General features: G+C 37.7%; 1 protein-coding gene across 2 annotated transcripts in view; it reads left to right on the top strand.

Annotated features, from left to right (window-relative positions):
- The window catches only part of LOC127436832 (FYVE, RhoGEF and PH domain-containing protein 6-like), a 52,322-nt gene extending 26,238 nt beyond the window's left edge, over nt 1-26,084 (top strand). For both annotated transcript variants that reach the window (XM_051691267.1, XM_051691268.1), the window contains exons 4-21: nt 1,740-1,807; nt 1,973-2,003; nt 5,422-5,573; nt 8,306-8,462; nt 8,638-8,725; nt 10,463-10,513; nt 10,760-10,818; nt 11,836-11,907; nt 12,004-12,072; nt 12,667-12,750; nt 12,838-12,917; nt 13,113-13,212; nt 14,856-14,999; nt 15,084-15,186; nt 16,298-16,392; nt 16,529-16,657; nt 19,144-19,292; nt 23,254-26,084. In XM_051691267.1, coding sequence (XP_051547227.1) covers nt 1,740-1,807; nt 1,973-2,003; nt 5,422-5,573; nt 8,306-8,462; nt 8,638-8,725; nt 10,463-10,513; nt 10,760-10,818; nt 11,836-11,907; nt 12,004-12,072; nt 12,667-12,750; nt 12,838-12,917; nt 13,113-13,212; nt 14,856-14,999; nt 15,084-15,186; nt 16,298-16,392; nt 16,529-16,657; nt 19,144-19,292; nt 23,254-23,290 — 1,668 coding nt within the window. In that variant the 3' untranslated portion in view covers nt 23,291-26,084. The remainder of the gene's footprint in view (nt 1-1,739; nt 1,808-1,972; nt 2,004-5,421; nt 5,574-8,305; nt 8,463-8,637; nt 8,726-10,462; nt 10,514-10,759; nt 10,819-11,835; nt 11,908-12,003; nt 12,073-12,666; nt 12,751-12,837; nt 12,918-13,112; nt 13,213-14,855; nt 15,000-15,083; nt 15,187-16,297; nt 16,393-16,528; nt 16,658-19,143; nt 19,293-23,253) is intronic.
- Nucleotides 26,085-26,389: the final 305 nt, after the last annotated feature.

Genomic DNA, 26,389 nt, shown 5'->3' with positions numbered 1-26,389 from the left:
AAAAAAGTGGGAGGTGTGCACAATAAACATTGAAAACTTGTATATGGAAGAGAGAAAAAAAGCTTGCAGTTGCTTTGATAGCAGAAAGTAATAAAAAGACTCGCTAATGTTTAGGTCTAAGCGTTTTCTTGGTGAATTTAAATTAGTTCAGTAACTGGGGTCTCTGATATTCGTAAACGATAAGATAATATTTAATTAAAAGAAATGATGAGACATTCAATGTCTTTTCACAAAATTGGACAGTTTTTAAATAGTTCTTGTTGCTTAGTACTCTCAAAGACATTATTGGTGAAATTGTGTGTGTGAAAAACACTTTGGTGTAAAGTGACGTCACCTCATAGATTTCAATGTATTCTGCAGCGCTGACGCGAGTCATGTAAAAAACCCTTAACGTGTATAAATATCAGTCACTTTTGCTCATTAATTATTGCTCTTCACAATCACAAAAGTGACCGATTATGGTTTCAAAACGGCGAATTTCTCCGAAAGGTGAGGAGTTTGGATGCCTAAATTTTTTTTTTTTTTTTATGCATTCATTTATTTTGTGGTATTTGATAATTTTCCATGGCACACCTGACAATCTTTCACGGCACACTGGTTGGGAAACAATGCCTTAAGCGGCGTAAGGGAATCAGCTTTTTTGTTTACATGGCATTTCAGAACGCCGCTTTCTGCTAAAACCTGGAATAAAACGTTTTCTTAAGTGCTTGTAAACGTGGTCAGTGAATCATTTATGTGATTTAATTAATTTACATTAACTGTCCAAAATAACTTACTCACTAAATCAGGATTTCCCAACGCTAAAGGAAATTGTTAATTATAACTGGTTCATTTACATAAACTTTCCGAAAGGACCGATTCACTTAAATGATTTGGTTTTCCTAGCCGTCTAGAGAGAGGACAGTTTAGGTAAGCGTGTTTGATTACTTCCACGGCCCCATTGCCGCGTTCACAATACAATATGACAAATTTAGCATTTTGTGGCGCTACAGCGAAATTCGTTAAAAAACGTAGCTTGTTACTGAAAAGCCATATTGTGAAAATAGCTGAACTACTATCACGGTACTGAAAAACAAAGTTAGTAGTGTCGCTACTTTTAGTTGGGTGGGGGAAAAATTATCCAATTATATCACTTTTCATTTGATCATGATCCAATCAAATCCAATGGTTCACAACAAGTCCTGTTCTACATTATGTCCTACTGAATGTTCTGTTTCACTCAGAAGTACGTGACATTATACAAGTTAAATCCGTTATGAATGGCTTTTCTTGTCTTTAACGTTCTAAACTTTCAACATGGTTGAGTTTAAACATCAATTTGAAGACAGAAACCTTTCTTAAAAAACAGGTGTGACTTCAAACACTTATGGGTACATCAGTCTCGAGCAGGCACGTTCAGCAGACGGTCTGTCTGGAGACAATCCTGAGAGACCCCCAGACGCACCCTGATCTGAGAAACTGTCCTTTCACTCAAACTTTGTTCTTGTGTTGAGACAGACACCCGATCCAAATAAAGACTGCAGCTCTCACTAGCCCAAAACAACATCAGCCAGCCGCCCACACCCAAACACACACAAACACACAGATGGGAGTTACAGGGCGTTTGTTTTGATATGAGGCTCTATATTGTCTGTAATCATGGTTGGATGCAGAAACTGTGTAAGTTAATGGCACTGTAACGGATATCAAATTGGAATATGTTTTGAGATCATAACAGCATTTAACGTGTGTTTCTGTAGGAGATAGAGAGGGCAAAGAAGAACAAGGTGGTCCACATCGCCATGGAGATCATGAGCTCAGAGAAAGTGTAAGTGTTGTGATATCAGTGATCATAGTGTTTTACATCATGAAGATCTGTTCATTTGTGCTGTGTATATTAACACATTCCATATTTTTGTGGCGACCACTTGTACAGAGTATTTATTTTTCTGTTTCTGAGTTCGCTTTCATTGTGTCTGTGTGTCTTCCCCAGATTTGTGGATGTTCTGAAGTTGCTTCACATTGTAAGTCATTACTGTTCTCACTGTCTCCAGATTTGAATCAGAGAAAAGTTGTGTTTACAATAGAACTGTGTTAGATTTTGTGTTATTGTAGAACATTACATTCAATATTTGATTATCACGGTACACATGAATAGGCATACACAGACACCTGTCTGAGTTTTTTGGACTTTAATGAGTAGTTATGTGTTGAATGCAAGGCTAGGATGAGCAAAAGTTCATGATTGAATATAACAAAAGCGCAGTCAGGGTATTATGTTTTGTAGGCAAAAATTAAGCCTATTTTAGGGCCTTTATGTTTTTTTAGGGATTTTAATTTATTTCAATCTGAAATAATAGAATGCATTATTGTGGCTGACGAGTAAAGCATTGATTATACAAAACAAAAAGTGGCTTTAGAAGTCAATATTTCAAAGTCAAAGCTTGTTTTATTCCCATATCATTAAACATTATCATACAGTCAACAGCAATTGATTTTGCAGTTGAGTTCGTCATTCTGTCCAGTTCACAAAAGACCCGTTCTTACGATCCATCTGCGCTATTTTTAATTGTCGGTCAATGTACATATGAGACTTTTGGAGTGTCTAACTGGTTTTCAGCATTATAAACACCGTGTTTTTAAGACTCTGGGTCAAGTTAAAAGAAGTTAAAACTTTGAAAAGCACATCTCGAGAGCCCTGCTACCTGTTGTCCCTCCCAGCTGTCAAGTGCGCATCCTGTGAGACCAGCTCTCATTTTGTGTAGTGATGGGTCATTCGTGAACAATTCGTTCATTTTGAACGAGTAGTCTCAGAGAGTGATTCGTTCATTTTGTGTTGGATGCGCATTGCGCAACCTCCATTCGTTTGTTGTTACGTGAAAACCGCTTAGGCACTGTACAGGAAACAGAAATGATTAGTTCACCTTTCAACTCTTTTGATCCAAATCGTTTGTTCTTTTGTCACGTGACAGCCGTATACGCTATGCTTTGCTCACACAGGAAACAGAAATAATTAGTTCACCTCTCGAGTCTTCTGGTCCTAGTTGTTCGTTCTTCCCCCCCCCCCACCCCCCAAATTCTCTGTACCGTAATTTGTTTGGACGTTGCATTTTTTTAGTTTAAATAGTTATTTTGTAATTCCCATTTTTACATTAAAACTTCTTCTGAGGGGTTGTGAGCCCTTTATTCATACCTGTGTTAGGTGCAGCACTAAGCACTGCAACCATGCTTTACGCCTAATCCAAATTTCGTAAAAGCACGAAATTCAAGTTACGTTTTTGTAGCAGGGCAACACGAAATTGGCAGTGGGTAGCATTGCTCATGCTATTTGTGGGTGTGTATAGGAAATGCCTATGTAAATGAAGATCCACAAAAGCGAATTTGCTGTTCTTGTGAGAATTAGGTAATTGTGCTTTAGACGTCTGAGAACCACATCTAATGATTTCGCCAACCCACTTATGGCACTTTTCCACTGCACGTTATGGTTCGACTCGAATCGACTCTGCTCACTTTACTTTTCTGAGCTTGCTTTTCCATTGCTGTTTAGTGCCGCCTCTACATGGGTGGGATTATAGGCTGATCGTCATAGTTGCGCTGCCTCTACTGCCGTGACATCATCTTAAACGCGACACAAACGTTACTGACTATAAACAATAACACGACCGCTAGCTGTAAGGTACTAGCTCATTGTGCTGCATAAAGCAGTTGCTGCATGGTGATTTTACACAAGTGTAACAGTTAAATTGGCCTGGTTGTTTTAGAAGAAAGCTTTCCAGTAGCTGGTCAACTAAATAAAGTGAAGCTTTCAAGCAGAATATAGAGTTAACGTAACAAAACTTACCATCCTCCATCGTGGACTCCAACAACGCCGTGGCTGAGTCCAGGGCACTCTCTCTCCCATTGCTCGCTGGTCTATTGCCATAGATAGCGTCCATTTGGTCGAACCACTTCTACTTTCTTCTGTTTGAACCACTCCGGCTGTTGTGGTCCTTGATGGTTCTGTAGTCATTTTTACGTTTTTTTAACTTTTCCCTACACTGTTGGTAGGTCCGGTGGTAGCCGTGTGTGGCCAACAGCTGAGAAACTTCCTGAAAGACTTTTTCGTTTTACATTGTTTCGTTCGTCGCTAACGAGAGGAACACCTGCACCTCGTTTTTTGACCACGCCGTGGTTTTGCGCTCAGCCATTTCTTTTTACAATTCGAAAATCGCATGAACAAATGATACTGCTGTCGCTTTTGCTAACTTTAAAACTAGCGGGTTGATGTCCTGTGTCGCAAATCCAGTGACTCTGGTAGTGACGATTCTCTCTGACCAATCAGTGATCTGCAGGGTTTTGACATTACATTTAATATCAGCTCATCTCGCTTGGAACCTCGACTGAGGTGGTACTAAAAAAAGTATCAGGTACCAGGTACTATCCACAGTGGAAAACCCCCAAAAAGCGCGCAGAGTCGTGTCGAGCTGAGCTGTACCGTGCAGTGGAAAAGCCCCATTAGGCCTAGACCAAGCTCATACTGTAATTGCATGAAAATACCAAAACTTCAGACTCATTGACGTATAATGTATCATATTGCACTGTGCTTAAGACGTAGCTTGAATACGGTTCTTTTAATTCATTCACTTTACAGCACAGTTGCTAAAAATATTAAAGCTACAAAAATAAGTCCAGAGAGCTGTACATACTATAATAAGAGTGAAAGTAACAGAATGAGTGAAATTAATTGAGAGGAAAGAGACGGCAGAGGAAGAACGGGAGGAAGAGAGTGTCCAGAGAGACTGTGCTAAAGGAATAAGAGATCAACACACAGAGTTTTCGGAAAGAAATTTCACCCACCCCCCTTTAACCCACTTGTTTGGCCGTGACCCCAAACAGCTGTCCTAAAGACGTGTGTGTGTTTGTGAGAGAATGTCCTCTCTACTTCCTGTTAAAGCTGTTGATAGACTGTGCTGCAAGTTTGTGTTTCAGTTTGTTGATTTTACTCCAATAGTGTTTGGAAATGTTTTGTTGAGTATTGAGTATGTGACTTTGAGGATAATTGAATTATGTCCATTATCTTTTTTTCTTTTTTTTAATTCAACATCAAGACTTTAACATTTGCATATGAATAAGGGGAAAGTCTCAGGTTGTGTAACTGGTCACCATTTTTTTCTAAGTTGATAATCAAATTTTAGTCTTCACCTTTTCATTTTAAATATAATGTTTAAAAGTACAAATACTCCATGAAGTCTCTCAATTAATATAAGGTAATAAAACGGCATGTGTAATAATTATAAACAAACTAAACATATTGTTTAACATAGTTTTATATGAAATGTAGCAGGACACTTCTATTATTGCTTGAAATTTGATGTTAGCTACCCATGTGCTGATCTTGACTAGCTTGTTTTGTTACTCTACATTGGAATTTGGCATTGGTTAATATCTACATTTTTGTGTCAGGATTTCCGGGATGCGGTTGCCAAAGCAACTCGTGCTAGCGGGAAGCCGTTAGTGGAGGAGAAAGTGTTGAATCAGATCTTGTACTATCTGCCTCAACTTTATGAACTTAATAAAGACCTGCTGAAAGAACTGGAGGAGAGAGTAGCCCACTGGTACATAGCACACAGACAAGCACACAGACACATGCAGACAAATGCTGAGAGAGTTTTTATGGAGCCTCCTAGAGCACGGGAAGGGAATTTATGTGTGCTCTCGCAATAATTTTGCCTTATTATTTAACCATGATGTTACTATAGTAAAACTAACCTACTAAAATACATTAAAGAGAAAAAATTTTAATTATTATTTTTATCACCATAGTTTTGGTTTTCCTGTATTGTTTATATGGTTTTACCATGAATGTCATGGTTAAAATATGGTTGTTGTAGTAAAACCATGGTAAATTTTGTGGTTACTATGGTGGTACTACAAATACGATAGTTCAGCTATGGTTACTATAGTAAAACCATTGTTAATTTTTGTAAGCATGGGTAAAGTTATTGTGAGGGAATGCAAACTATTGCTAAGTAGCTCAAAACTTACTGGGAGGGAACGCAAAGTATTCGAGGGAGTGCAAAATTTGTATCATGGGAATGCAAACTTTTGCAGGGAAGTGTAAATTATTGCAAGGGAGAGCAAACTATTGTGAAGGAATGCAAACTGTTGTGAGAGAGCGCAAAACCTATTGCCAAGGAACACAAAACCTATTGCGAGGGAGCGCAAAACTTATTGATAGGGAACGCAAACTATCGCAAGGCACCCCAGATATTCAGAGGGAGCGCAAAACATATTGGGAAGAAACACAAACTATGCGAGGGAAAGCAAAATTTATTGCCAGGGAATGCAAACTATTTAAGGGAGCGCAAAACTTGTTGCAAGAAAGTATAAACTATTGCGAGGGAACAAACTATTGAGATTGGGATGCAAACAGTTGCAACGGAGTGCAAACAGTTGTGAGAGAGCACAAAATGTATTGCTAGGAAACGCAAACTATCGCAAGGGACCCCAAATATTCAGAGAGAGCGCAAAACTTATTGGGAGGGAATGCAAACTATTTAAGGGAGCGCAAAACTTGTTGCAAGGAAATACAAACTATTGCGAGTGAACATAAACTATTGAGATAAGATGCAAACTGTTTTGAGGGAGTGCAAACAGTTGCGAGAGAGCACAAAATGTATTGCTAGGAAACGCAAACTATTGCAAGAGCCCAAACTATTGCAAGAGAACGCAAACTATCGCGAGGGACCCCAAATATTGAGAGGGAGCACAAAACTTATTGTGGGGAGCACAGACTATTGTGATCAAGTGCAAAGTGTGTTGCGAGGAGCACAAAACTTTTTGGGAGTGAACAAAAATTACTGCAAGGGAACACAAACTATTCGAGGGAGAGCAAAATTTTTTGAGAGGAAACAAACTGTTGCGAGGGAGCGCAAACTATTGGGAGGGAGCACAAACTATTGGGAGGGAGTGCAAGCTGTTGCAAATATTCAGAGGGAGTGCAAAACTTATTGGGAGGGAACACAAACTATTTAAGGGAGCGCAAAACTTGCTGCAAGAAAATACAAACTATTGCGAGGGAACATAAACTATTGAGATTGGGATGCAAGCAGTTGCAAGGGAGTGCAAAACGAATTGCGAGGGAATGCAAACTATCGCAAGGGACCCCAAATATTCAGAGGGAGCGCAAAACTTATTGGGAGGGAACACAAACTATTTGAGAGAGAGCAAAATTTATTGTGAGGGAATGCAAACTATTTAAGGGAGCGCAAAACTTGTTGCAAGGAAATACAAACTATTGAGATTAGATGCAAACTGTTTTGAGGGAGTGCAAACAGTTGCGAGAGAGCACAAAATGTATTGCTAGGAAACGCAAACTATTGCAAGAGCCCAAACTATTACAAGAGAACGCAAACTATCGCGAGGGACCCCAAATATTGAGAGGGAGCACAAAACCTATTGCGGGGAGCACAGACTATTGTGATCGAGTGCAAAGCGTATTGCGAGGGAGCACAAAACTTTTTGGGAGTGAACAAAAATTACTGCAAGGGAACACAAACTATTCAAGGGAGAGCAACATTTTTTGAGAGGAAACAAACTGTTGCGAGGGAACGCAAACTATTGGGAGGGAGTGCAAACTGTTACGAGAGGGCGCAAGCTGTTGCAAAGGAAGCGCAAACTATTGCGAGAGAGTGCCAACTGTTGCAAGGGAGTGCAAGCTGTTGCAAATATTCAGAGGGAGTGCAAAACTTATTGGGAGGGAACACAAACTATTTAATTTAGAGCAAAGTTTATTGCGAGGGAATGCAAACTATTCAAGGGAGCGCAAAACTTGTTGCAAGGAAATGCAAACTATTGCGAGGGAAAGTAAACTATTGCGAGAGAGCGCAACCTTTGCGAGGGAGTGCAAGCTGTACCAAAGGAAGCGCAAACTATTGGGAAGGAACACAAACTAACACGAGGGACTCCAAATATCACAAGGGAGCACAGACTATTGCGATGGAGCACAAAACCTATTGCAAGGGAACACAAATTATTGCGTGAGCCCAAACTATTGCGAGGGAACTCAAACTGTTGCAAGTGAACGCAAACTATTTGAGGGAGCACCAACTATTTGAGGGAGAGCAAAACTTATTGCCAGGTATTGTAAACTATTTTTGTGAGGGAATGCAAAGCTATTTCAGAAAATAAATTCCCTCCCTATCCGCTAAGGGGCTCCATAGTTTATATACTGTCTATAAAGAATATTTAACAGGTATACCTGTTATAGCAATTAAAACATTTATCGTACACCCCTTAATGCTCAATACTGGATTTGTTTGGCATAATTTTTGTGTGTCTCTTGCAGGTCTGATCACCAGAGGTTGGCTGATATCTTTGTTCAGAAGGGTCCGTACTTGAAGATGTACTCCACCTATATACGAGAGTTTGACCATAACGTGGCTCTGCTGGACGAACAGTGCCGCAAAAATCCTCCTTTTGCCAATGTTGTACGTCAGTTTGAGGTATGTTTGTGAAATTGTTCTAGTAACTGTTGCTTTATTAATGCTCGCAAAAATACAAATTTGTGCATTTAAAGTTTTCTTCAAAAACATTTGCATAATATTCTTATGATATTGTTTAAATTGGTCTGTTTAGTGAATATTGAGTTGATGTTTGATTTTTCATTCTTTCTCACAGATGAGTCCTCGCTGTGCTAGTCTGGCATTGAAACATTACCTGCTCAAACCAGTGCAGAGGATCCCTCAATACCAACTGCTGCTTACAGGTACATACATCTTTATATAAGTACAGTTGAAGTCAGAAATTAACATACACTTAGGTTGAAGTCATTAAAACTCATTTTTTTAACCACTCCACAGATTTAATATTAGCAAACTATAGTTTTGGCAAGTCGTTTAGGACATCTACTTTCAGTCATTTTTTCAACAATTCAGATTGTTTCACTTTTAATTGACTATATCACAATTCCAGTGGGTCAGAAGGTTACATACACTAAATTAACTGTGCCTTTAAGCAGCTTGGAACATTCTAGAAAATGATGTCAAGCCTTTAGATAATTAGCCAATTAGCTTCTGATAGGAGGTGTACTGAATTGGAGGTGTACCTGTGGATTTATTTTCAGGCCTACCTTCAAACTCAGTGCCTCTTTGCTTGATATCATGGGAAAATCAAAAGAAATCAGCCAAGACCTCAGAAAAACAATTGTGGACCTCCACAAGTCTGGTTCATCCTTGGGAGCAATTTCCAAATGTCTGAAGGTACCACGTTCATCTGTACAAACAATAGTACGCAAGTATAAACACCACAGGACCGTGTAGCCATCATACCGCTCAGGAAGGAGACACATTCTGTCTCCTAGAGATGAATGTAGTTTGGTGTGAAAAGTGTAAATCAATCCCAGAACAACAGCAAAGGACCTTGTGAAGATGCTGGAGGAAACGGGTGTACAAGTATCTATATCCACAGTAAAATGAGTCTTATATCGACATAACCTGAAAGTCTTCTCGACAAGGAAGAAGCCACTGCTCCAAAACTGCCATAAAAAAGCCAGACTACAGTTTGCAAGTGCACATGGGGACTTTTTGGAGAAATGTCCTCTGGTCTGATGAAACTAAAATGTAACTGTTTGGCCATAATGACCATTGTTATGTTTGGAGGAAAAAGGGTGAGGCTTGCAAGCCGAAGAACACCATCCCAACCGTGAAGCATGTGGGTGGCAGCATCATGTTGTGGGAGTGATTTGCTGCAGGAGGGACTGGTGCACTTCACAAAATAGATGGCATCATGAGGAAGGAAAATGATGTGGATACATTGAAGCTACATCTCAGACATCAGCCAGGAAGTTAAAGCTTGGTCACAAATGGGTCTTCCAAATGGACAATGACCCCAAGCATACCTCCAAAGTTGTGGAAAAATGGCTTAAGGACTACAAAGTCAAGGTATTAGAGTGGCCATCACAAAGCCCTGACCTCAGTCTGATAGAAAATTTGTTGGCAGAACTGAAAAAGCATGTGCGAGCAAGTAGGCCTTTAAACCTGAATCAGTTACACCAGTTCTGTCTGGAGGAATGGGCCAAAATTCCAGCAACTTATTGTGAGAAGCTTGTGGAAGGCTACCCAAAACATTTTACCCAAGTTAAACAGTTTAAAGGCAATGATACCAAATACTAATAAAGTGCATGTAAACTTCTGACCCAATGGGAATGTGATGAAAGAAATAAAAGCTGAAATAAATCATTCTCTCTACTATTATTTTGACATTTCACATTCTTAAAATAAAGTAGTGATCCTAACTGACCTAAGACAGGAAATGTTTTCTACGATTAAATGTCAGAAATTGTGAAAAACTGAGTTTAAATATATTTGGCTAAGGTGTATGTAAACTTCAGACTACAATTGTACATAATACACTTAGCTGTGGATCAGGAGGAAATTTCATAAAGTCAACAGATCTCTTTGTCCCTTTTTTTATATTCCAATTTGCTGTTTCATGCCTATTTCAGATTATTTGAAGAACCTTCCTGAGGATTCGTCCGACTACAAAGACACACAAAGTGAGAGCTCACATTTTTCCTTAGAAATAATACAATGCACACACTAGAGAGTTATTCTTATATGTCAGCAAAAGGTAACAAAAATCTAGTGATATCTTAAATGAGGACTCTTTGAGCAGAGGTCTTTCTCTTGTCTGAGTTTGGCTAATATACTAGTTCTTACAATTTTCTCATGCTTGATTTGATGCTTATACGTAAGACCTTTAAAATAATTGAAACTTTTCTGGTTTGATTTGGTTTACACAGCTGCTCTTGGTGTGGTGAAGGAAGTTGCAAACCATGCAAACGACATTATGAAACAAGGGGTACGACAAACGCACAACCACACAAACACCTCATCATTAATATTTCAGGGAGGTTGAGCGGCTGGCTCACTGGTGCAGTCATAACAACCTGGAGCTCAACACGCTCAAATCAGTGGAGATGATAGTGGACTTTAGGAGGAACACTGACCCCCCTCACCATTCTAAACAGCACTGTGGCAGCAGTGGAGTTATTCAGGTTCCTGGGCACTACCATCACACAGGACCTGAAGAGGGAGACCCACATTGACTCCATTGTGAAAAGGCCCAGCAGAGGTTGTACTTCCTTCACCAGTTGAGTTAGTTCAACCTGCCACAGGCGCTGCTGATACAGTCCTACTCAGCAGTCATTGAGTCTGTCCTCTGCACTTCAGTAACTGTCTGGTTTGGTTCAGCTACGAAATCAGATATCAGAAGACTACAAAGGACAGTTCAGACTGCTGAGAGGATTATTGGTTGTGCCCTGCCCTTCCTTCAAGAACTATACACTTCCAGAGTGAGGAAAAAGGCTGGAAAAATCACTCTGGACCCCACTCACCGTGCCCACTACCTTTTTGAACTGTTGCCTTCTGGCCAACGCTTCAGAGCTCTGAGCACCAGAAGCATCAGGAACAGTTTTTTCCCTCAGGCTATCCATCTCATGAACAGTTAAAACTATACTATAATTATGTGCAATACACAGCCTAGTCAATTATAATATTTAACATATCCTACCTCTTCTGCATTACATTCTCTTGCACTGTATATAACCAATTTGTATTTGTACATACTATATATATATATATATATATAATTGTCTTATTGTGTATTTCTATATATACTTATATTTCTATTCGCTCTTTTTTTCTATTCTTTCTATTTTTTATTATCTCTGTCTTGTTGTATTGTTTGTGCACTGGAAGCTTCTGTCACCAAGAAAAATTCCTTGTATGAGGAAGCATATAGTACTTGGCAAGAAAGTTAATTCTGATTCTGATTCTGAATATGTATGACTTCTAACACACATCTCATTGTATTCAGGATAACTTTCAGAAACTGATGCAGGTTCAGTACAGTCTCAACGGTCATCATGAAATTGTGCAGCCTGGCAGGGTAAGAAAGACCGCATTACCCATGATGCAGTCATTAGGTGCGCCTGCAATCTGTGTTGCTGATCTAACAAACTGGGTTTCTGTGTTTCACATGCAGGTTTTCTTAAAGGAGGGAACCCTGATGAAACTCTCCAGAAAAGTTATGCAGCCGAGAATGTTTTTCCTGGTAAGAAATACATATATTAAGTTATATACAGTATATCAAGTTTTGCCATACAGCATTTATAGTATACACCGATCAGCCACAACATTAAAACCTCCTGCCTAATATTGTGTAGTTCCCCCTTGTACCGCCAAAACAGTGCCAACCTGGATCTCAGAATAGCGTTCTGAGATGATATTCTTCTCACCACAGTTGTACAGAGTGGTTATCTGAGTTACCGTAGACTTTGTCAGTTCGAACCAGTCTGGCCATTCTCTGTTGTCCTCTCTCATCAACAACTGCTCTGTACAGTTGTGGTGAGAAGAATATCATCTCTGTTATAGAATATAATGCTATTCTGAGATGCGGGTTGGTGCTGTTTTGGTGGCACGAGGGGGACCTACACAATATTAGGCAGGTGGTTTTAATGTTGTGTCTGATCGGTGTATATGGGATGGCCATATAGTGATTAAATGGGTTAATTTATTGTTGAAATGTCCATATTAGCAGGTCATTTACTGTATAAGCTTGTTCTTCATATGACTCGCCCATATGTGATGTAATGTGGTGTAGTGCTTTGTTGTAATTGGGACAGTGAATATCAGTTTTCTCTCACAGTTTAATGATATTCTGCTGTATACGACACCAGTGCAGTCCGGCCAGTATAAAGTCAACAGCATGCTCTCTCTGGCTGGTATGAAGGTCAGATACCCACTGTCTCAAACACACACACACTAAAAACACACTACAGGAGATGTAACCTTTATTTGTGTCTCACGTCTTTTATAGGTGAGCAAGCCGAGTCAGGAGGCTTATCAGAATGAGTTAAACATTGAGAGTGTGGAGCGCTCCTTCATACTGTCTGCCAAGTAAGACACTCACGCATACACTGGGGTTGTAGCCCTAATACACCACACAACAAGTGTTTGGAAAAAACAATTGTGAAGTTTTGGGTCCAGAAGTCATTTCAGTAGTGGAATCAATAATTATACATGACGCTAATTATTTTTAAATCACTAAAAGGATTAAATATTTGGTACTATTTTAATTGAAATTACTTGCAGTTCAGCCACAGAGAGAGATGAATGGTTGGAAGCCATCGCTAAAGCAATAGATGACTACACCAGAAAGAAGATTTCATTCTTCTCCAGCAAAAGCCAAGAGGTGTGTGTGTGTGTGTGTTTATTTTACATGTATGTTTTTGAGTATCTGGGTTAGATCAAATGTATAGTGCTCTCATCTAGAGATATTTTTAACCGATATTTCCACTTTTCCACTTAATCTGTTATCGGTTATTTATCATCGGTTTACCAATCATGTAAAACAAAAGACTTTACATTTTAAATATTAATCAGGCTAAGTGTGGGGATTTGTATATTGCACCTAAAACTAATCAAATTAATTATTTGTAGACACAGTATAAGTTTTTTTTAAAACAGTTCACCAGAGGTTAGTGATAAATAATTATGTTGTTAATGTGCCTAAAAGCAGAAATATCAGATACTTAAACCAGTAATTAAAAAACCAATAATGGTCAATCTCTCATCTTCATGTACTGTATGTTCCTATGAAAGGTATCTTCTCTTTCATTGCAATGCAGAAAACAACTAACTGTGAAAAACTCAAATTCAAACTACTTTTATTCTCCTGATTATCACACTAACTTTTTGCAAAACACACATTCTCACTATCTACATACTACCATTAATTACCATTCCTAAAATAAACAAACTATGCATGCAAACTCATATTCTCACTCTCTGCATTCTACCATTTATTATGTTTCTTAAAAAAAGATATTTTCATGCAAAATGCATTTTCTTATGAATTGCATGTTCTCGTTATTTGCAAAGCCTCATATCAGTAACGTTTGGAACAAAACGCAAATTCTCACTGTTTCCTTTTAATGTCAATATTTCAGTTCCTTCCAATTCCTATCGTACCCTAATTGCATGCTCCAATCCATTGTGCTTTATAAAGTCACTTACTTTGCATGCAAACATGTATTCTCTCTGTTTGCTTTCTACCATTAATCATAGCTTTTAAAATATCTATCTTTGTGTGAAAAAGTATGTTCCTATGAAATGCACCTTCTCGTTCATTGCAATGCTGAAAACTACTAACTGTGCGGGCAAAACACATATTCTTACTGTTTGCAATGCTTAACTTTCCCTAATTGCATGCTCCAGACAATTGTGCTTCATGAAATCAAAATATACTGGATGTGTGTGATATCCAGTTGAATGTTCTAAGGCCTGTTCAAACAAAGTCTATTGTAGACTAAACAACATAAACATAAAATGTTCACAAACAATACACCAGAACAGTTTAAACCTGTCCGATGCCAAATTCTTAATTTTCTGAAAGATAAATAAATACATAAATAAATACCCAGCATAAATAAAATGAAAAGTACAGTGGGGCCCAAAAGTCCACTTTGACAAGTAAAATGAGAATAAGAAATGTTTATTATTTAAGATTCTGAACTATTTCTAGGCCACTAATGAAATACATTTAAGATAATATGCTATTGAATTAATTGTATTAAATTAGAAAAATGCAAAAAAGTAGTAGTAGTGGCACTGGTGGTCTCATGTAACTGTATGTAATTGACATGAAAAAATAAATAAATAAAATAATCAGAGCCTGCATAAAAAAAATAGTGGCTAGTCACAGTACGATATCTTGAAGGAGTCTATAGAGGTGCATTGTTTATAATAAAAAATGTGTGCATGTTTTTGTGCTGAAACAGACTGTAAATAGTCATTTATCTGTTTGTCTAATGTGTTTGGGTTTTCTCTGTGTAGTTGGAGGGAATTTCTGACGATGGTCTTCCGCTGGGCTCTAAAGCTCCAATCTGGATTCCAGATTTGCGGACAACCATGTGTATGATTTGCACCTGTGAGTTCACGCTTACCTGGAGACGTCACCATTGCCGTGCCTGTGGAAAGGTCAGAGATCAAAGAATCAGTCCCAGACATTGTGTTCTATTTTGTCGAGTGTACAAATAGATCTGATGACTGTTTTGGCGACAGGTGGTGTGTCAGGCGTGTTCCTCTAATAAATATTACCTGGAATACCTGAAGAATCAGCTGGCACGAGTGTGTGATCACTGCTATATTAAACTACAACACAAGGGTATGAGATTTCTGCTGTCACCCACTTCTTATTCTCTTTCTTGCTCTTCTCTTACTCCACCTTCTCTACTAATAGTGTTATTTAAAGCACATACTTTTAATTAGTGGTGTTTTCACTATTATTTCTGCACACACAAACCTCTAACCTTAAAGGGATAGTTCACCCAAAAATGAAAATTCTCTCATTTACTCACCCTCATGCCATCTCAGATGTGTATGACTTTCTTTTTTCTGCAGAACACAAACGAAGATTTTTAGAAGAATATTTCAACTTTATAGGTCCATACAATGCAAGTGAATGGTGACCAAAACTTTGAACCAAAAATCACATAAAGGCAGCATAGAGTAATCCAGACTCCAGTGGTTTAATCCAAATCTTATGAAGCAATATGATAAGTGTGGGTGAGAAACAGATCAATATTTAAGTCTTTTTTTTACTATAAATCTCCACTTTCACTTTCACATTCAGCCACCTATTGGTCAGTGCTGTTCAAAGGTGGAGATTTAAAGTATAAAAGGACTTAAATATTCATCTGTTTCTTGACCAAACCTATCATATCACTTCTGAAGATATAGATTAAACCAATGGTGTCTTATGGATTACTTTTATGCTGCTTTTATGTGCTTTTTGGAGCTTAAACATTTTAGTCTCAGAGACCTTCAGAGCTGAAATATTTTTCTAAAAATCTTCATTTGTGTTCAGCAGAAGAAAAAAGGTCATACACGTCTTGGATGGCATGAGCGTGAGTAAATGATGAGAGAATTTTCATTTTTGGGTGAACTATCTCTTTAAGTGTGCAAATCATCCCCACCTTTGTACACCCTAGCAACCAAATAGCAACCTATAAACACCACTCAGAACACCAATGCAACTGCAGAACAATGCCCTGGCAACCACTCAGAACACCTTAGCAGCAGCTTAGCTATGCCTTGGCAACCCCCCAGCAATGCACACACTTAAAAAAACTCAGAACACCTTTTCAACTATATATTAATGCCCCCAGCGCCCTTGCAGTCGCATAGCAATGCAGTAAAAAAACTCTCTAAACATCTCAGCACAAATCACATTTTCTTCATAAAATGTAAAAATCACTTTTGCTTTTCTCTCTTAGGTGACCAATCCAATGTGACCGTTTCACCTAGTGGGCGGAGTTCCACATTTGCTTTTTCTAGAAAACAGAAGAAGATTCCTTCAGCCCTCAAAGAGGTAACCTTTAGTACACCAATAGCAAATCATATGCTGTGTTTATATCATATGTTATGTCACTGTAGTGAGGACTGTTTCTACAACAACACTGATGTCATATTAATATGTAACTATTTAAATGTCATCTCGCTCACAGGTGTCGGCCAACACTGAAAACTCTTCTATGAGTGGATACCTACAAAGATCCAAAGGTCACAAGAAGCCCTGGAAGAGACTGTGGTTTGTCATCAAGAACAAAGTTCTCTACACTTACGCTGCTAGCGAAGTACGTTGCCCATATTTGTGCGATAACTTTCAGCCAGTGTTGTGGATGCCTCAAGTTACTCATAGTTTAACCTAGTTAAGCTACAATCAGGCTACTCTTTTGATAATGTAGGGACAATAGCTACACTTCAGGCTACTAACAAAAAGTAGCAAAATACATTGAAGTTATTTAAGATGACAATACTTTTTAACAATGTTACTATCAGACAGTGTTGGGGAAGCGCTCAGGATTCATAGTAATAAACTACAGTCAAACCTTTTGAAAAGGTAGTTTTAACTACAAAACTAACAAAAAGTAGCTCACATTGGAGCTACTTAAAGGGATAGTTCACCCAAAAATGAAAATTATCCCATAATTTTCTCACCCTCATGCCATCCCAGATGTGTATGACTTTCTTTCTTCAGCAGAACACAGATACAGATTTTTAGAAGAATATTTCAGCTCTGTAGGTCCATACAATGCAAATGAATGGTGACCAGAACTGTGAAGCTACAAAAATCACATAAAGGAAACATAGATGTAATCCAAAAGACTCCAGTGGTTTAATCAATGTCTTCAGAAGTGATATAATAGGTGCGGGTGAGAAACAGATCAATATTTAAGTCCTTTTTTTCACTCTAAATCTCCACTTTCGCTTTCACTTTTACATCTGAAAGTCATGTGGTGCCTGTTTAGTTTCACTTTCACATCTGAAAGTTAAAGTGGAGATTTAGAGTAAAAAGGACATAAATATTTATCTGTTTCTCACCCACACACATTATATCACTTCTGAAGATATGGATTTATCCACTGGAGTCTTATGGATTACTTTTGTGTTTCCTTTATGTAATTTTTTGGAGCTACAAAGGTCCATTCACTTGCATTGTATGGACCTGCAGAACTGAGATATATTTCTAAAAATCTTTGCTTGTGTTCTGCTAACGAAAGAAAGTCATACACATCTGGGATGGCATGAGGGTGAGTAAATGATGAGAGAATGTTCATTGTTGGGTGAACTATCCCTTTAAATAGAAAATTCCTTCCATCAGAGCAATTCAAGCTTGAAGTACCACCTGTATTCAGCAGTGGGCAGTAAGCGAGACGCTAGCTGTAAAGGCAACGCGCAACTGTACAAAGCTGCGTTTTTACGCAGTGTTTATGACGCAGTGCAATCAAAGTTGCACGCTTCAAAAGTGTGCGTCTGACATGTGTTCATTGAAGCGTCCTTAGACAAGCTCTTATAATAAATCTATGTCGGACTGATTGACGAATTCAATTGCAAAATGTAGTGCTGTGGACTATAGGTCAATGGTTGTCTTATGTTCATCTATAGGCACTTTTTGTTTTTTCTTAACAAAGCTTTACTCTTCTGCCACAATAATGTAATGCATTTTAATTATCTGAATTATTATTATAAAATAAATAATATTTATAATTATTTAATCATTATATATTGAATTATTGTTTTTTGAAGGGCTTTCTCTTCAAATATTTATATATCCGATTAATTCGGCATATGTTATTAATCGGCATATGTAATTCATTTGATTACACATTTTAATCGATTGACAGCCCTAATAAATATTAAACTGTCTTCTAAAAAATTATTTATTTTTGCAAGTAGAGCAGTATGTATCTGGCACAAAAAATAAGGATCTCAATTTGGGTGACCGCATTAAACTAAATATATTTAAAGGTGCACAAAGTCATTTATTCCTCATTAAAAAAAATTACTCCTAAAGCAATGAATTGTAATTCTAAAACATATGTATGAGCACTCACGTGAGATTAAGACTCCAGTCATATCAGTAACCTTATAAAAGCTGTTTTATTCTACACAGAGAGGGTCCCCTTAAGGGGGCTGCCATGTTAAAATCATATGACCAGTCAAAAATGACTCGCTTAATCTCAGTAACCACCCTCTTATTGGACATTTTTCATCTTGGATTAATTTAATCATAACTCACTGTGAATAGAGAATTTCTACAATGCCATCTGTAACTAAAAACTATTGTTTTTAAATAATGCTGCATCCACACCGCTAGGTGTCACTATAAGTCCAAGATGACATAAACATTTACTGAGTGCACCTTTAACTAAAAAGCACCCCAATTTATGTAACTGAGTACATAGTTACAAACAACACAATTTAACAAAATATTCAGCAAAAAAAATAAAAGAATAAAATGTATGACTTGTGACTGATGTGACACAACAAAACTGAAACGTTGAGCAAAAAATTCTGGGAACACCTTTGAGTCATTTTGTTGAGCTACACTGCTACTTGTTGGAACAAGTTACTTTTTTCGGAAAAACTACATAATTGTGAAAATAGCTGAGCTACTGACAAAGTGTGAAATATAGTTACGTTTATGTCAGTATTCGCTGCTACTAAATGAGTTACTCCCCAACACTGCTTTTTAGCAATTTTAATTTTAGTAATGAGAGTAACAAGTGTGCGTGACGTGATGAAATGCATCATGTGAGATGATTTTGTGTTTTGTCAGGATGTTGCAGCGTTGGAGAGTCAGCCGCTGCTGGGCTTTTTCCTCAGAGAGGAGAAGACGGGGCCGGCTCAAAAACTACAGTTTAAACTTTACCATAAAAACACTCTCTACTACATCTTCAGAGCTGAGGATATCCCCACCGCTCAGAGGTATGCAAGCAGATTAAGAACAGAAACATGCTCAGGGGCCTGGGTAGCTCAGCGAGTATTGACGCTGACTACCACCCCTGGAGTCGTGAGTTCAAAACCACGGTGTGCTGAGTGACTCCAGCCAGGTCTCCTAAGCAACCAAATTAGCCCGGTTGCTAGGGAGGGTAGAGTCACATGTGGTAACCTCCTCATGGTCACGATTAGTGATTCTCGCTCTCAATGGGCGAATCGCGGAGAATAGCATGAGCCTCCACATGCTGTGAAGCTGCGTTCACACTGCCAGCGACATCACGCGAGACAGCAACACGATCCTATTCATTTTCAATGAGAGCACAGCGACTTCCGGCGACACGAGCTGCCGCGGCCATTGGCGACAGAGATCGCCGTGGAGAGCGACAAGACAAGTTGACAAAATGTAAACTATGCAAATGACGAGCGACATTCACGAGCGACTGCCAATGAGAGCAAAGACAGCAGAGCTCACGTCATCTGTCTCCTGGCAGACTGGGGACGAGTGCATGCAAGACAGAGAAGTTTCAGTGTCGTGAGGGATTTTTACTGTTCTATATAATTTGTCTGTAACCACATGCATGGATATAATAAAACAATGATGCAACCGTGAAGCATCGGGGTGGCAGCATCATGTTGTGGTGCTGCAGGAGGGACTGGTGCACTTTTTGAAATTTTGAAAATTATGTGGCTATATTGAAGCAACATCTCAAGACATCAGCAAGGAAGTTAAAGCTCGGTCACAAATGGGTCTTTAAAATGGACATTGACCCCAAGTAAACCAACAAAGTTGTGGCAAAATGGCTTAAGGATAACAAAGTCAAGGTATTGGAGTGGCCATCACAAAGCCCTGACCTCAGTCTGATAGAAAATTTGTGGGCAGAACTGAAAAAGTTTGTGCGAGCAAGTAGGCCTTTAAACCTGAATCAGTTACACCAGTTCTGTCTGGAGGAATGGGCCAAAATTCCAGCAACTTATTATGAGAAGCTTGTGGAAGGCTACCCAAAACATTTGACCCAAGTTAAACAGTTTAAAGGCAATGCTACCAAATACTAACAAAGTGTATGTAAACTTCTGACCCACTGGGAATGTGATGAAAGAAATAAAAGCTGAAATAAATCATTCTCTCTACTATTATTCTGACATTTCACATTCTTAAAATAAAGTAGTGATCCTAACTGACCTAAGACAGGGAATGTTTTCTACGATTAAATGTCAGGAATTGTGAAAAACTGAGTTTAAATGTATTTGGCTAAAGTGTATGTAAACTTCTGACTTCAGTTGTAAAGCTAAAAATGTTATAAATATATCTGAGTAGAAGCTATTTATTTTTATACGTTATGGTTGTTGAGCCAACAAGTTATTATTATTTATTTTATTTATTTTTTCTCAGTGTAGCGAGTAGTTTCGTGATCCTTGTCGATGTTTAAAAAGAGTATAAAAATTTAAAAAGGTCCATTTCAATTAATTGATTCAATACTGATTCAACAAGATGTTTTCGTCATCACTCAAAAATGTTTACAGAAATCTCTGCATGTCATATTTTGCATGTATTAAAACAGTAAAAAACAGGTTTTTGTCTATTAAAATGATGTTACACACATTATTAGGTTAATATTACTGTTTATTACCATGTACAGTGTTGGGGGTAATCAAATTATTTTTTAGTAAAAAAGCAGTTTGTGTATTACGTTTCAAATTCTTGTAATTGTATTACAGTTACTGACTTTCAATTAAGTTAAATACTTGGAATTACTTTACATGGGTTACACATATTTCTAAAATAATATATATGTAAAATACATTTAAAACATGAATTACATTAATATGTATATCTGTTCGCATTTGGAGACATGCCCCACAAGTCAATGAACAAGAGGGAAATATAAACTTTGTTTTAAATTCGTTGAGCACAAAACAAGCTTTTCGTGAAAAGTGTTTTAGAAAGTAACTACGGATTTTATTACTTATTCAATGAAACTGTCAGTAATCTCGGCAATTTGAGTAAATTACCCAACACTGACCATGTATTTTTTTTTTAATCCCCTTTTCTCCTAATTTTGAATGTCCAATTCCCACTCCTTACTAGGTCCTCGTGGTGGTGCAGTTACTCACCTCAATCCGGGTGGTGGAGGACAAGTCTCAGTTGCCTCCGCTTCTGAGACCGTCAATCTGCGCATCTTATCACGTGGCTCACTGTGCATGACACCACGGAGACTCCGCATGTGGAGGCTCATGCTACTCTCCACGATCCACGCACAACTTACCACACGCCCCATTGAGAGCGAGAACCACATTATAGCGACCACGAGGAGGTTACCCCATGTGACTCTATCATCCCTAGCAACCAGGCCAATTTAGTTGCTTAGAAGACCTGGCTGGAGTCACTCAGCACACCCTGAATTCGAACTCACGACTCCAGGGGTGGTAGTCAGCGTCAGTACTCACTGAGCTACCCAGGCCCCCTGAACATGTATTGTTATACTGGTGCATATAAATTATTAAATGTAATTTTTTCTTCTGTTCTTCCACTGTTCTATAGTGGAAAATAGTGTGGAAAACATGCCTTGATTATTTTTAACTAGATTTTTACGGTATTTTACTTTTTGCGTTAATCGTTTTATTTGGCAACAGTGTCTGTTTGGTCTAAATAATGGTTCCTCGGAAGAAAAAAAACAAGCAAATACATAAATATTGAGATATATGTCAAATGTTGTGATAAAATTTTTTTGTATATCAGCCAACCCTAATAGGTGCGATAGCACCCCTTGTAGCAACACTGAAAATGCAATGCATACTTGTGTTGTTTTTTTAATTGTGCATAGACCACTTATATATAAATATAACTGGGTCGCTCACGCAACCTTAAACTGCCGTCAGGAGTTGAAGCCACCGGAAGTGTCCGAGCGGCCATCTTAGTATGCCCAAACTCTCATAAAGCGTCAATGACTGACAGGCGAAAACACCCCATTTCACCGTCTCCGACCTGCGGATACGACAGTTGCATTTAATGTTTGATTTGCTTGTTCTAGATAATATTCCTTACGAGGGAGAATATATACGTCGATCGCGATGTCAGAGCAGCACAACTGTCCACAAGTTGTAATATAAGTAGGAAAAGCTGTAATATCTGCTTGTTTAGAGTGACAACACTTCCTTACCCCCAAAAGGAACTTTAAAAAGTCAGACCGGGATTTGTTTGTTTTCACATTGAAGTGCACTCTGTAGTCATTTTAATTCATTGTCCTCCAGTCGAACCTGTATCAATTTAATTTTAACCAGCTTTGCTTTGTGTGTCTAACTCATCTCAGTGCCCGTTGTGCGTTTGATAGAGGGAGAGAAAGCACGAGAACAAGGCACTTTTTGATAAAAACACAAAACAAGTTACTCTTCGATGATCACAATAAATAAGTCTGAAAATGTCTTTGTATCTTACCTCAGTTTCAGTGAACTTGTTTACATTCAGCTGGTCTGTTCGCTGATGAAGTTTGTTTGAGGTGGTTACTGTTTGATATAAAGTAGATATACATAACTCGCTCGGGCTTTCAAGAAACAGGAAAAATTCCAGACTTTAAATAAATTATTACATGTGTAGAACATTTGCGTTTTTCAGATATAAAATCGGTGATTGAATGACTAATGTTTACTCATTGAAATGAGATGATTTCCTGTTAAGTCAGTAGGGACATTGGAATGTTTGGGCATAGCAATATGGCGGAGCAGTGGCTTCACTGATATGACGTCATGAGCAATCCAGTTCTATTTATACGTATAAATATATATATATATATATATCAGTGGCGCAGACCCATTCTGGAATGCAAAAACATCAAACTTGCACAGCCAGAAGCATCTGTGTTAACATACATGTGTTGCTTGTGTGTCAGGCCTATCAGGCATGATATATCTAAAAAGATTACTGAGTTGAACTAAATCTATTCTTCTTTTCCAGGTGGATCGAGGCATTTCAAGAGGCCATGATACTTTGACTGGTCTGATTTGAATTCAATATTGAATTATATATTTTTTTTTAAAGTTGCTCATCTGGGTCTTCCTCTGCCTCTAGACTGTGGACACAGGCAGTGAGTCAAGAAGGCACAAATCAATTCCAGTGTGATGCAATGGATGCTGGTAGATGTAGTTTATACAGTTTATCTATCATAAGCAACCTAATGAAGGTAAAATGACAATGAGTGGCTATTTAATCAGACTGCCTCTACTGTATTTTAAAAATGTGAGGTAATTAATCCATAGTTCTTAATGTAATTTTTGGTAACACTGCCTCTGTGTGCCATGTCCTTTTGGTGCTTAATGTTATCATGAAACCAGCACAAAAAGCGAACCGGTTCTCAAAGTTCAGAATCTGATTGGATTTTGTGAGCTCTAAATATTGAAGCTTTTATTGACTCCTGATCATGAAGTTTACCTACAGACCATTTTTAAAATCTATATTTATGCCCACCATTAGAACACTTGAGTTTTTGAACACTCCAACATGGTGTCATAGGGACATGATACAAACTGTAACTACAGACAGTTTGAACATAATTGGAGGCATAATTTGTTGCCTGATGGTGAAAATTGTAAATGTGGTCACAGGTGTCATTCATAGTTAAGTCTGAAAGTGCATGAGCAAGTATGACACAAGGAATGGAGATTTTAGATTCAACTGTGAAAGCTGGGAGAAAGAAGGCTTAAAATAATTGGGCCTCATTCATGAAACATCAGCAGAACTAATTTGTGCAAATTGTTCATAAATCCATTTTTACATACATTGTCGCATTCAATTAAGACAAAAAACACGTTTTCGTTAATTGCCACATTCAATGCATAAATCATTCGCAAAACCATTCTTACTAAACTGTCACATTAAGGGCCTTTTTCATGAAACACAAGCAGAACGAGTTTGTGCAAATCATTCATAAATCCATTACTACGTAAATTGTTACATTTTAATTGAATGCAAAATTTTACTTCTATTGGTTTTATGAAGAATTTACACAAATTCGGTCTGCTTTGTGTTTTATTAGACCCTCAATGTGTCAGTCATTCATAAAACACATGCTTGTGTAAATTATTGCATTCAGTGTGTAAATCGTTTGCAAAACAATTCTTAATAAATTGCCACATTCAGGGCCTTATTCATGAAAAACAATTAGAGTGTATTTGTAAAAATCGTTCATAAATCCATTCTTGCATACATTGTCATGATTCATTTAATGCGACAATTTACTTAAAACAAAAATACGTTTTTGTAAATTGCCATATTCAGTGCGTAAATAATTCGCAAAACAATTCTTACAAAATTGTCACATTCAAGGCCTAATTAAAACATGAGCAGAACAAATTGATGCAAATCCTTCATAAATCCATTACTAAGCAAATTGTTGCGTTTAATTTAATGCAACATTTTTCATTAGATTCGTTTACAAAGAATTTACACAAATTCGTTCTGTTTGTGTTTTATTAGGCCTTCATTGTGTCACTCATTCAGAAAAACATTCTTGTGTAAATTGTCGCATTCAATGCGTATATCGTTCTTAAAGCAATTCTTACTAAATACATTCAGTGCCTTGTTCATGAAAAATGATCCGAACAAATTTGTGCGAATTGTTCATAATGCCATTCTTACGTTCGCACATTTAATTGAATGTGGCATTTTACGTAAAATTGGTTTAACGAAGGATTTATGCAAAGTCGTTCTGCTTGTATTTCATGAGGCCTTCAGTGTAAAATACATGTTTGCGTAAATCGTTACATTGTTGCAAATGATTTAAGCAGTTAATGCGACAACTTGTCTAAGAATTGTTTTATGAATGATTGATGTAAAGTTTCGTGTAAGAATGGTTTAATGACTATTTACACAAAGGTTTACGTTAGAATGGTTTTACGAATGATTTACACAAATTCATTTTGCTCGTGTTTGGTGTTCGCTTTTTTATTGAAAATCTTTTAATGATCTTCATTTTTTTTATAAAACTCTTTTGTACAATGTAGGCCTTTTGACTGATGTTCTAAACCTTATACTGGACTGAACTGGAAGTGTACATATTCTGTAAATGGTAATATAATGCAGGTGTATTTAAAATAGTTCAGGATGTTTAGTGGCCTCCATGAATTATGGATAGGAAAGACACAGTGCCAGGCTTGCTCACTGACTTAGTACTGTTTTTAACTTTTTCTATAACACACAGTGCATCGGCTGTGAACATAGAAATAAAAGCTAGTGCTCTTATCAGGAAAAGATATAACACACGTTTTCACTCTTTAATTATTCTAAAGCACCTTGTTCAGGATCGCATCTCCTAACACTTTGACAACAGGAATGAACTGATGATTATTTTCGTTGCAGTTTTCTCTAAGGTCCTCTAAGCACAGCAAGCCACTGATCTTTTTTCACTGTTTAAAGTGCAACACATCCAAGAAATTTTGTTTTCCATTGATATGGTTCCATATGGATCACTTTTGTGTGTTGAATGTTTGTTTACATTTTGTTTTTTGAGTGTTTCAATTTTGGCAAACTTTACATACACTGTTATGTCAAAAAAGTTATTCCTTTGTTTGTACCATGTTTTAAGTGTTCCACTTTAAAGATAAATGTATGTTTCTGGTCATCATGGCACTGGTTGTTCATTGTTGCATCCCAAAGTTGAAATTGTGTAGATCACAAAATGTTTTACATCCTAAATTAATCTGTTAGTACCTAAGGATTTCAAGGGAGTAGGCCAATGTAAATGTAAAGTGCAAATACATTTTAATAAATAATGTAATGTAATGAAATAATGTCAATGCGTGTGTGTGTGTGTGTGGTAGAACTTGGTCTCACAATCACTTGAGGATGTGTTTGTTGAACAAGAAGTTTTTCGAGGGGCATTACTGATAACTAGAGAGCAAGGTGGCCCATGGCTGATATAATGCAAATATACAGTGCATGTGATATGGGCTAATACAATTTAATTATTGCAACTGAGATGTAGACATTTGCACTAAAGGTTAGGGTGGCTGATATAATGTGGACAAACAATTTGTATGTATAAAACGTGAAAATGCAGGTTGTCCAAACTACTAAAACATATTATTTGTGATCT

The sequence above is a fragment of the Myxocyprinus asiaticus genome, chromosome 47, assembly GCF_019703515.2.
Source record: "Myxocyprinus asiaticus isolate MX2 ecotype Aquarium Trade chromosome 47, UBuf_Myxa_2, whole genome shotgun sequence".
NCBI lineage: Eukaryota > Metazoa > Chordata > Actinopteri > Cypriniformes > Catostomidae > Myxocyprinus > Myxocyprinus asiaticus.
This window is presented reverse-complemented; position numbering and strand designations above follow the sequence as displayed.